General features: G+C 42.0%; 1 protein-coding gene across 10 annotated transcripts in view; it reads right to left on the reverse strand.

The window, feature by feature from the left end:
- LRRC7 (leucine rich repeat containing 7) overlaps nt 1-12563 on the reverse strand; it is a 107391-nt gene that overhangs the window by 49345 nt on the left and 45483 nt on the right. For all 10 annotated transcript variants that reach the window (XM_068198985.1, XM_068198986.1, XM_068198981.1 and 7 more), the window contains exons 3-6: nt 9924-10041; nt 8195-8273; nt 7328-7417; nt 4473-4529 (exon numbers count right to left, since the gene is read on the reverse strand). In XM_068198985.1, the coding sequence (XP_068055086.1) occupies nt 4473-4529; nt 7328-7417; nt 8195-8273; nt 9924-10041 (344 nt within the window). The remainder of the gene's footprint in view (nt 1-4472; nt 4530-7327; nt 7418-8194; nt 8274-9923; nt 10042-12563) is intronic.

Below are 12563 nucleotides of genomic sequence, written 5' to 3' on the forward strand. Positions count from 1 at the left end.
CCCAGACAGATTCTCAGCTGATTTAAATTATCTCTTCCACTGACTTCAACACACTTCAAAAAAAAAAAAACAAAAAACAAAACTGAGAGTTTTGCCAAGCAGCTTCCTGAAGAGGGGTTTGGGGAGTGCTGAGGAACGTGAATTTTATGGCAGGGATGTTTGTAAGTCACGGGGAAGCTTTGGACCGCTCTGCTATCAGGTTCCTGGAAGTAAAAATCACTTTTATCCAGCAAATTCCTGCCAGGAGGGAGGTAAAGGATCGGGAGATCTGTAATCTCAGAATGTTTTTCTGGAATTTCTGGATTATTCACTTCATTTCTCCCTCAGGAGCAAAGTCTTGGCTGCAGAAGGCACAAAAATTGTCACTCCACGGGGTTAGAGACTTCAAATTTGCAAATTTAACCTCTGCAAAACAGCCACTGTTATTGATAATAGGAAGAATCTTGTTTAATTCACTTGATTCTCTTTTTAAAACAAAAATCTGCTTTTCACACAGTTTTTATGACGCTGCTTAAAAACCTTAATGTGATAAACCTCCTTATATACAGTCTCTGCCCTTTAAGAAATAATCATAAATAAGAGTTACAAATAATCCAAATAAATCTGAATTTTATCAAGAACAGGAAAACTTTCCCCCTCTGCCTTGTTCCCAAAAGATTTTTCCTACATTTTGGGGAGTTGTGGATACCTGGCACATTCATTTGGTGGGATTAATTCAAATTAAAACTTTGGGTCTATCTCTAAATCTGGGGGGAAAGAGAAAAATGGAAAAAGGTGGGAAGGCCTGGGGAAAAATATGGAATGAATGTCAGAGAAAAATGTCATTTTTTTCACACTGTATTTACAGGAAAAAAAATCAAAGTACACTTGGAATTCAAAGGACAGAGAAAAATCCATTTTACAGAAATTCCTAAGAGGAAATTCTTGTGGGTGAAAAATGTGTTTTCCCCCCCAAGCTTTTTTTCCCAATGTATAATTGGGAAGCCAAACCAGATATTTTCAGTTATAACTGCACCAAAATATTTTTTCACCCCTTCATTGATTACCCAGAAGGAAATTCTTAATTGAGGAAGATCCTTCTTGCATCCATTTCTCCTTCCAGTATTTTAATGCAAAATTTTAACCAGGCTGCCCTTGGTTTTAGATTACGAGAAGAAAATTTATCCAATTTTCCCTTTATCAAGGAAAATATTGGAGCATCGATAGGAAAACATTACACAGAATTGTAAAATTTAATTTTTATAGCATTGAATGCACAGAAATAATTTTGTAACTTAAATTGTGGCAGCTAAAAACCCCAGAAATTCAGCTCAGCTTGAGGGATTTGGAGAAAAAGGCAAAGCAGAAAATTCCACATTCCATTGCCCACAACAGGCAAAGCCAAACAACTTTCCAAGGAAAAATCTGAATTTTGACAGCAAAAAGAACGAGCGGGAATTCCCAGGAATAAAACTGGGGGGCTGAAATCAACCCTCTATTGTCACATGGCTCTCTTTTGGTACAGTCAGAGCCTAAAAGAACCAAGAATTAAAACCAGAGTTCAAAACACTGGTTTTGATTTTAAGGCTGAAAACTGAACAAGATAAAATGGGTGATTTTAACAAGAGGAAAGTAAAGGAAAAAGGAAAATAAAACCCCCACCCCATCATTATCATCTTCTTGCCCATAAAATCCTTTCATTCCTGACTCCAAGCAGGAGGAGAAGGACAAGGATGGAAGATTGCAAAGAGAGAGCTGGAAAATCTGATTATTTCAGGAATTTCAGCCCTGGCATCTGTGATGGAATGTCCCATTTCTGGCTGCTTTCAGCCCATTTCCCCACTTCCCACTTTCCCCAGTGAGCACATTCCCTGGGAGCGCACGCAAACACTGAAATATCTCCCTCAATTCTGGATTTTTAGACAAATACCATTATTTTTAGGCCCTCCCATACCATTCACTGTGCAATCCCTATTTTTCCTATCAGAACCTGCTCCAGCCTTTCCCATTTCCCAGATGAGCTCTCCCCGTTTTGTCATCCCTGAACTGATTTTTTCGGGATTTGAACATCCTGTTGGACTCCTGAGGGCAATCAGGAAGATTCTGCTTTTATTCTGGTGTTTTTCTTTTACCTCAGGAGGGATCTGGAATCTGCCCGGTGGCACAAACATCCCTTTGGCTGGGGTGAGAATTCCCTGACGGGTCCATTTGGACCTATGGCTCCCAGCCCCTCTCAAACTCTCCCATCCCTCATTCCCACCTGGAGAGCTCCTGATTTATCCCCAGATTCCCACTGGTCCCTTAGGATGCGACTTTGCACGTTAAATCCCAGATTTTGACTGTTCTGCCCTCCGAATCCTGCCCATTTTTTTGGGGACTGCAACTTCTCCTCCTCAAGAAGCAAATGAATCCTGAAGTCCAGGAGAAATCCTGGTTTAATTTTTTTTCCCCCTACATCAGGGCTCGCTCCTTTGGAAAGGATCCATTGGATGCCACTTTTCCCAGCAGGTCCTGCAGGAAAAGAACTCCTGCTGCCAAAAAATCCCCAGAGATCTGCAGAGGAGCCGGGGCTTTCTGGGGAGGCAGTGAGGCAGAGGATGGTGCAAGCGATGCTCCCAAGCTCCCCTCATTGTTGCCTCACGTCTGCCGCAGTGGCAGAGACTGAGATCCTGGAGACCCTGGCTGGAATTCCAGCTTGGAGAGGTGTTGCCCTGATTTTTAAAAGCATTGAGTTTTCTTTTGTAGTTCTTTTGAAAGTTTTAAAGTTCTTTTACAAGTTTGCCGTGCCTTCTGATTTGCTTACGCATTTCTGCTGGCGTTCTCACACTGTTCATGTAAACAACGATTGTTTTGCATTCTCCTCTGTGGGAGGAGAGAATTGATGGCCTGTTGGTTTGACCAGTGTGGTTGGAGAGGTGGCAATCCCATCCTCCAATCCACCGCCGCTTTCGGAACTCTACGAATACCAGCTGTTTGAATAAAACTTTCTCTTTTCCTCCTTTGAGCTTACCAAGCTTCTGTGTACTCATTTCGTGTCCAGCAGCGACAGAGAGGTGGATGATTATTTTTGCAGGTGTGTTTGCTGTGCCACCACGGAACACTGCCTCCAGCAGGGCTTGGCACGGAGCTGGCAAGGAGCAGCTTGTCCTACGTGCTCACACCCGCTTCACGATACCTGCTCAACCCACGAATGACCCGCCTCTTGGCCAAAAGAGCTTCCCGGGGTGACTCTGGTGACCTCCCCCAGGGTGGAAACCCACATATACATTTTATATCAAATATAAACATTTAAAATTCCCCTTAGAGAGGGACTGCGCTGTGATTCAGGAATGTTTGGCCTGAAAAATCAGGAAAATGGGTGGGAAAAGGTGGTTTTTACAAGCAGGAAATCCCAGCGCACTTTCCCCAGCAAAGGTCACCAGCAGAGTAAAAGTGCCCAAATTAAAACTTGGTCAGAATCTCTCAAATGCTACAAAACTTTATGGAAATTCCAGGAAAAAAATCCAGATTTTTCTCTTTTTGTGGGACAAATCAGAGCTTCCATAAAATATCCAAAATTATCTGCAACATTCAGCAGAGATTCCCAAATATTTCCAGCTGCTCAGAAGATCTCGGGAAATGATCAGTGATAATCTCTGATCAAACAACACAGAGGGAAAAGAAATTATTCCATAATTTATTGGAATTCTGTAATTCCATTTTTATGGAAGAACCTTGTGAAGGTCTTTGGGCTAAACATGAATTTTCAGCAGGGTGAAAACTTTTCTGTGGGGCAAATGGGAATATCCTGCCATGCTTTCATCCCCCACAGTCAGAATTCCCTTAAATTGGTATTTTCCCAGCAATTTTAGACCATTTTGCATCCAGTTCCTATGGATACATCTTGGAACAACCTGGAGTTAGCAGGAAACAAAGCAAATTTAGAGCTCTGATGAGCACAAAACACATTCCATTCCTGTCAATGCCCAAATGCTGATTTTTCCCCTAAAACATTATTTTTTCTAAATATTTTAGAATTTTTTTTTGCAATATTTTCTAAATATTCTCAAACCCATATTTTCTAGAGCATGCAAGAGATGAAAAAAAAAAAATCTGCTTTTTGATAACTTTTTGTGAACTTAAGTTAATAATCCTGAGCAGAAGGGACTCAATATCCTGCTGGCACAGTAAAATGCTGCTACAGTCTCACTGACCATGGTTAGCTCGTCTGGTGCTTCCCAATTTTGTTTATTTATCTTAAAATATCAGATATTTATCTTAAAACATCAAATATTTATCTTAAAATATCAAATTTTGCCTTTTGAGTTACAATCAGGTGATCTTGGAATCATTAATTTGGGTTTTTTTGCTAATAACCTTCAGTAGAATTTATGTTATAAATGCAAAAAACCCCCAAAAACTCAGAGAAACATCACCACTGCATTGCTACCAATCCAAATATTTGGCACTTTCGGAAATTCCAGGTGAATAAATGTAAATACCCCAGCACTTACTTTGGTAGAGTTTTCAAGTGGTTTTCTCTTAACTCCAAAATTCGCAATTTGACAAGTCTGGAAATAGGAGAGAAAATAATTAATGCATTCAAAGAATCTATCAGAACCATTTGATATTATTCTTTTAATTTTAAGAAGTCTGTTTTATGCAAAATAATCCAATGTCCAGTTCTTGTGGGACAAAAATCAGAGCCAAATAATTTCTGTAATGCAATGTCTGCCCTGATCTGAATTCTTCTGAAAAGCTCTGGTACTTATCAGGTGTTCCCAGCAATTTTAAATTCATTTTATTCATGATTCCAGCAAGGCAAACACAGGGAAAGTTGGGAAGTTTGGAAGGAGCAAACAAAAAAAAAAAAGAAAAAAAAAAAAACAAACCCAAACAAAACCAAGAAAAAAAACAAACAAGGTTTGTAAGTGCAAGGTCAAATAGATCAGGGAGGAGGGAAATAATGGCAATAATAAAGGAATTAGAGTCACTTAGTTCATATAAAGTCAGTACTTGTGGAATAAAATGTTTTCTGCTAAAAGATTTGGGTCCTAAACCTGTCCTTAATCCCAAAATTATCAGCCTAATCCCTGGCAGGGCTCTGCCAGAGCAGGATGGGTACAAACACCACACTGAGGGCTCCAGCCACCCCTTCTCCTGGATATTTGGATTTAGGTCTGACCCAAAATTAGGAATTAGGGCTTATCCTGGCATTCCACACACTCCTCACAGGCAAACAATTCCCTTCCTCCCGCTGGTGTTTTGTGTTTCTCAAAGGTGCTCAGACCTGGCCCAGGGGATGTGATTATAATAATAATTATTATAGTAATAATAATGATAATAATATAGAGTTAATAACAATAACATCAATAATAATAACATTATTCATAACATTAACAATAACATTAATAATAATAATGATGATAATAATAATGATAATGATAATAATAATAATAATCCCCAGCATTTTTATCTCCCCAGGCTTGAGCAGCCCAGCATCACTCCCAGCAGGATTTTGTCACATTTTGTCATTTGGTTTGGAGAGCTGAGCTAACGTTCCCATACATAATAGATAGATAAATAAAACAATAATAAACAAAATAATAATAAATAAAATAATTAATAATAGATAAAAAAAATAATAACACTTTCACCCAAGTGGCTCCAGGGATCAGCCTAAAGCTGGGCTTGGGTGAGTTGTGTGGCAACACCACAGCTTTGCTCTGCTGATCTTTTGTCTCCTGAGCTCCTCGCCCAGGGGGACAATCCAAGGGCAGAAGTTCCAGCAGTTCCCAGTGGGAAAAACTCCCCATTTCTGCCAGGGCTGTGCAGGGTGGGGACCCCCAGCTCCCGTGGGAATTGGGTTAACTCTGTGTCCACTGGGAAAAGAACAGCTTGTGGGGGGAGGAGAAGTGTTCTGAAGGGTTTGGTTCGATTCTTACTACTTTTTACCTTCTATTACTGTAAACAAAATTTTCTTTAGATCCTTTTGGGGTTTTGAGCCTGCTTTGCCTTCCTCCTACTCCTGTCTCCCAGCAGGAGGTGAGTGCACTGGTGAGTGGCCAGCACCGAACCCACCACAGCAGCTGGTGCAGGGGCTGGGAGACCTAAAAACCTGGTGAAACCTCTAATTGGTGAAACCTCTAACTGGTGAAATCTCTTACCTGGTGAAACCTCTAACTGGTGAAATCTCTAATTGGTGAAATCTCTTACCTGGTGAATCCTCTAATTGGTGAAACCTCTAATTGGTGAAACCTCTAATTGGTGAAATCTCTTACCTGGTGAATCCTCTAATTGGTGAAACCTCTAATTGGTGAAATCTCTTACCTGGTGAAACCTCTAATTGGTGAAACCTCTAATTGGTGAAATCTCTAACCTGTTGAAATCTCTTACCTAGTGAAACCTCTAATTGGTGAAACCTCTAACTGGTGAAATTTCTAACCTGGTGAAACCTCTAATTGGTGAAATCTCTCACCTGGTGAAATCTCTTACCTGGTGAAACCTCTAATTGGTGAAATCTCTCACCTGGTGAAATCTCTAAGCTGGTGAAACCTCTAATTGGTGAAATCTCTAACTGGTGAAATCTCTTACCTGGTGAAACCTCTAATTGGTGAAATCTCTAATTGGTGAAACCTCTAATTGGTGAAATCTCCCACCTGGTGAAATTTCTAACCTGGTGAAACCTCTAATTGGTGAAATCTCTAATTGGTGAAATCTCTAACCTGGTGAAACCTCTAATTGGTGAAACCTCTAACTGGTGAAACCTCTAACTGGTGAAATCTCTAACCTGGTGAAACCTCTAATTGGTGAAATCTCTAAGCTGGTGAAACCTCTAATTGGCCAGCCAAACCCACCACACTCTGGTCCCTACCACCTCTGCTCTGTCCTTACCTAACATTTTTGGCTCTGATCTCGCTGGGTTTATTTTTGCCCTCGCTCCCCACCCCTCCTGCCCCGCTGTCTCTGGACTCCTCTCCCTCGTTCTGCTTCCACATTTCACCTTCGCTTGCTCCACCACCCTCAGCCACTTCTTCCTGCCCTTCCGAGCCACAGCTCCTCACCCTCCTGTCCCTTTGTCACCAGGAGGGGACCTGAGAAGAAACCTGCTGCCTCTGGCCCTGCCACAGCTGAGTCACTGCAGAGGGATGAGTCTCTGCAAGCCCTGCTGGCCCTCACCTCTCCCCAGACTCCATCAGCTCACCACCCCGTTCCTGCTGACTCAACACTCACTCATGAGAACAGGGCTGAAAAGCCAAAATCTCAGCGTTTTGTGCTCAGCTTGCCAAGGGGAGCCAGCTTTGAGCCTGTCCCTCGGAGCCTGAGCCGGGTTCAAGCAGAGGAATGTGCTGCGGTGACTCATCCTTACCTTCCAAAGTTAGCTGGAAGAAACTCCAAAAAGGCATCGTTTAGATAGAGCTGGGTCAAATTTAGAAGTTGTGTGAAGCCATCTGGCAGCCTAAAAAAACAGAGCAAACCTTAATGCTCACCCCGAGTTGCCATGGAGATAATAACAATGTATATTTAGAAGCAGAAAGGTGACTTTCACCTACTTCTTCTACCCAAATTCTCCTGAAGAACTCACTTTTAACAGACATTTTTGCCCATTCCCATCTTCACTGCATTGCTACAAACAGGAAATGCAATGGTCTGGCACATTCAGGGGACAGCAGCCTTTTCTCCCTTCCTGCTTGAGGGATTTAAACCAAAGTTCTCTTCTCTTCTCTTCTCTTCTCTTCTCTTCTCTTCTCTTCTCTTCTCTTCTCTTCTCTTCTCTTCTCTTCTCTTCTCTTCTCTTCTCTTCTCTTTCTCCTTCTCTCCTTTTTTTCCTCTCATTCTTTGCCCCTCTTCCTTTCTCTCTATTTTTTTTAAACTGAAACATCAACATTTCACCCTTTCTCCCCTTCACTCCACTTTGTAAATCCTGGATTTACAACTCTTTTTTTTTTTTGTTGCTATTTTTTGCAAGATTTTGGGAGGAATAAGGAATAAGGGCTGGCCAAGTGTCCAGGTGAAGCCTCACCCCTGTGATCAGAGACTGCCCAGCCTGACTGGCACTAACAGAGTACTCAGATCTCAGACAAACCCACTCTGGGTTTAAATGAGGAAGTATTTAAATTGTTTCAATTTAAACAATTAGAAAGACATTCAGATTAACCCTGCAAAAGGACTGGGTAAAAAGCTCTCAGCTCATTTTGTGCCCTTGGAATGAGCAAAATGAGCTCCTGGTACTCACTTGGACACGGGGTTGACGCTGGCTTCGATTATTGTTAAACACTTACAACACTTAATGTTTTCTGGGAAATCTTGGATTCCTAAAAAAAACATGGAAAGAGTGTTAGATACACAAAAATATTTATTAGAAACAGACAAATATTATCTACAAGAAAACTGTTCAGCCTGGTTTGTTCATAAGTGCTTAACTGGGATTTCCAGCTCAGACTTCAGCTCGAGCAGGAAGGAAACAGAGTTTGGAATTAGCATCGAAAAGGTGATGCTCTAAATAAATACATAAAAATACAAAATTATTACTCTTCAGCTACTGCTTGATTTATATAATGTTCCAGAATTAACAGTGACATAATTTGTGCTGAGATTTGTGCCTTCATCCCTTCCCAAATTGTTTTTCTCTCACAGAATCCTCTCAGGCTCCAGACCTCCCCTGACAGGAAATTTCCCGACACTTCCAGGAGTTCCTAAGCCTCATTTTTAAAAAACTAAGACCCTCGAGCTCAGACAGCAAAGGTTTTTAGGCCCATCAATATGAAAATGCAGAATTGGGAATGCACAGCAGCAAACCAGTCTAGATAAATCCTGGGAATTGTTCAAGTCCCCCACACAAGAGCCCAGCAAGCTCTGAACCCCTTTGGAAGTGGAATGCTCCTAAGTGCATGGAAAACTGGCCTCACATTCCTATTCCCAGCTGGGCAGAAGCCCCCAGAGCACAGGATACTGAAGAAAACTCGAATTTTTAAAGGAAAAACCAGAGCTGGATTTGCGCAGACCCTCCCCTAAAGCGCTGGGCGGGAAACCTGAGACAGAGCATGAATTTCTGCACTGCGAGGAGGAAAAGCTTTGTCTCAGCTCCCAGTTTTTTGGGGGGGGATCCTGGGGATTGGGAGCCCTTGTGGATATTCTCAGTTCAGTCAGAGAGAAAAAGAGAAAGATTTCTGCCAGGCTAAACCTGGGAAAAAGTTCAAGAGGGATGTAAACAATCTATTATCTTGCTTTCTGTTGTGATGCACTAAATAATCCCAGGGTCGTGCGTTGGAGCCCCACGTTGGGTGCCAGCTGTAGGAATTCCCTTTGGTCCCCTCTGAGCACGGGGTGGGAATCCTACATGGACACAGGTAAAAGACGAAAGGCGCTCTTCTCCTCGGGACTAAATCCTGTTTATTCTAAAGGAGCCACCTCAGATCCAGGTGACACCTCAGGGGTAACAGAGGCTGAGGTGTCTGGTAGTGTCCAGAAGAGAGAGGACGAATGTCTTGTCCCGGGGGGTTTTGAGCCGAGGGAAAAGTGGGGTGGGGCAGAACCGAGGGGCCACATCCAATGGGACACAGGTGAGGAGAAGGGGAGGGGGGAGCAGGTCAGGGAGAGCCCATCACACCTGAGGCTTGGGGGAAGGAAGGGAAAGGTGTGTGGGATAGACCAATGTGACACAGTGCAATATAAAAACTACTCTGTGCAAATTCCCAATCACCCAGTGCAAAACAACAACTAAATAGCTATTTAGTGCATCACAACAGATTTCCATTCATATTGTTTATAGATCTGTTCTGCCACACTGACCTAAGTCCAGTGTACCAATCACGTGAAATGCTTTTACTCTAAGACCAATGGAATTAACGTTCACGATGTTCTCTATAAAAGAGAGAAGTACTTTTGAATAAACTCTCATTTTGCCTTCTGAAATCGTGCGAGTTGTTTCGCCCGTCCCTGGCTCAACAGCGTCAAGCCCTCACCATTCTTGCTGATGTCGAGCTCACGGAGGTTGACCAGGCTGGCGATGGACGTCGGGAGGCTGGACAGGTCGTTGTCGGGGATGCTCAGCTTCCGCAGGGCTTGGCAGTTGAACAGTTGCTGTTCCAGGGTTTCCATGGGGAGACAAAAAAAAAAAAAAAAATTCCATTTGGGATCGTTACTTGTCGGGGTCAGCCTGTCGGGACCCCAGCAGTGTGACAGTCCTTTCCCAGCCCGTGCAGCTGAAGAAGGAGCCTGGAATGCTCCGATTGCACTTTCAAGGTTGTTTATTTCTTCTTACCTATAACATTCCTTCTCTGACCTGCCCAGCTCTGGCTACCAAGGAGGCCATGGCATTCTGCCCCGAGCCCTGGGCGGCTCCCACATTATATACTCCAAACTACGTGTGTATGTTTACAATTTATTACCAATTCCTATCACCTATGTTAGACTGTGAATCTCTGCCTTGAACCAATAGAAAACTGCCACCATCACACCAAGACATGGAGAGCAAGATGAAGGAGAAGAAGGCCAGGACACGCCCAAATTCCTCCACCTTGTACCCCCTTGAACCCCATTTTAAAATTCCCAAAATTCTACTTTTCCACCCTGTGTTAGTTCAAATATCACCCTATTCAAATTGATATTTGATACTCAAACCCTTGTGGCTTGTAATTCCTCACACAAAGTTGGCAGTTTTTTCCACGGGCTAAAATCAATGCCACAGGTGTTTTTGACTTTGTGCCAAGGTCTCCGAGCCCCCTGCCAGGGTCTGGAGACAGCCAGGGCAGCCAGAGGGATGTCCTGGGTTCCCACAGTTACTGACACTCAAACAGCACAAAGCCCCGCTGGCCACAGCAGAGTTCAACCCTCCCAGTGGGGTTTTTGGGATGGTGTTCCCACGGTTGGCAGGGATAAGACAAACGGGTCATGGGGAGCAGGGATGTTCAAAGCCACTCAAAAGCTGTAAATTCATTGCAGTCAATATCTTGCGATTCTGATTTCACTGCATATAATCCATATTTATTGGTGTGTTTCATATTTGTCATAGAAATTCCCTAATTTTTGTGCCTCCCGGGGAATTAAAATATTTGATTTCATAATTAAATTTCATGGCAGATTTTAAATTACCGTAACTGCATTCAGATTAAGTAATTATCCTCAAGATTAAAAAATGCTTTGGTGCTATCCAAAGGATACTTCCTTGAAATCCCTGCCCAAAATTCCAATATTATAGAAGTGGATCCCCAGTTTTCACCAGGAATTCCTTTGGGAGCTGAGGAAGGCTGGGAACTCGGAGTTCTGACCCCACCTGGACACACCCGAGGCTTTGGAAGTGCTGCAGGGAGAAGCCCAATTAAAAATCTTCCGTCTGGAATGATTTCATGAAGTGCTGTTGCACCAGAGGGAATATGAGACATAGAATGTGGGAATGAGGTCCCAAAATTGCTTTTTTTTCCACCCACTGGGTGCTTAACAGATGTTTTTCCCAGTTTCCAGAGCTCCCTGGCCATCAGGATTTTGTTGGAATCATCATTCCCTCTGCCCATGAACAACTCTAATTCCTCTCAGACCAAATCCAAGTGATGCTACCAAGCTCTGAGTTATGAAATCAGGGTTTTATTCTGCACCTCTGGGGAGAATTCCAGCCCACTCATGTTTTTCTGGATGCTGATTCCAATGACTCCACTCTCACCCAGATCAATTTTCCCTTTATTAGTCATCAATTCACTTGACTCATACAAATAAAGGATTTTTTGCAGCAGGAGAATGAAGTAAAAGGCAAAGAGAATAAAAAGACTTTGCTGGATTTAACCAAAAAAGAGAGTTAGAAGTATAAAAACATCTTGTAAATCCTTAATAAACCAGAGAAATACAAGAAATGAAGAACTAAAAATCTGCAGGAAAAGAATCATCATTATGATACCTAAAACAAAAGCAAAAATAAAATCAGGCAGAACGAGTTTAAGGCATCAATGTAAAATAATTTACTGGACTCTAGAACATCATATGAAATTAAAATAGAGCTGGACTTAACTAAATTGTTTCTTCATTAAACAATAAAACATGATCAAGAGTTTTGATTCAAAAGAATTTTGCAATATCAGGGGCACAGAATATTTGGCAAAGAACAGAAAATGACCAAAAATTTCCTCTGGAATAAATTCTTTGAAAACACATTTACAGAGGGAGGAGAGAATGGTAGAATTTAATGTATAACACAAAAGTTGTTAAGTTGTTAAGTAATACAGTGCCAGTTTCATGGGGGGAAAAAAAGGCATTTTCTCTCCTGGAATATTAGTTCAGTGATGAAAAAAAAAGCCTTGAGCTCTGCAGCAAAAACACCTCGAGCAGAAAATTTGATAAAGGAATTATTTCAGCTGTTGAATTCCTGGTAACAATTAATAAAGGCTTAAGACAAAAACCGATGAGTGCTATTAACTCTGCCATTAATCTTCTCTTCTACATGGCCAAGATTATGTTAAACTCAATTTACTCTAAATCAAAATTATCACCTTCATCCCAGTTTCAGCATTTTGGACCTCTTCCCTTTGGTCTGCATTTTTTCCATACAGGATTCTGACATCTTGCTCTGATATATTTATTTTTTGAAACACTTTGATCATTCCAAGAGGCCCAGC

Source organism: Anomalospiza imberbis, chromosome 9 (assembly GCF_031753505.1).
Source record: "Anomalospiza imberbis isolate Cuckoo-Finch-1a 21T00152 chromosome 9, ASM3175350v1, whole genome shotgun sequence".
Lineage (NCBI taxonomy): Eukaryota > Metazoa > Chordata > Aves > Passeriformes > Viduidae > Anomalospiza > Anomalospiza imberbis.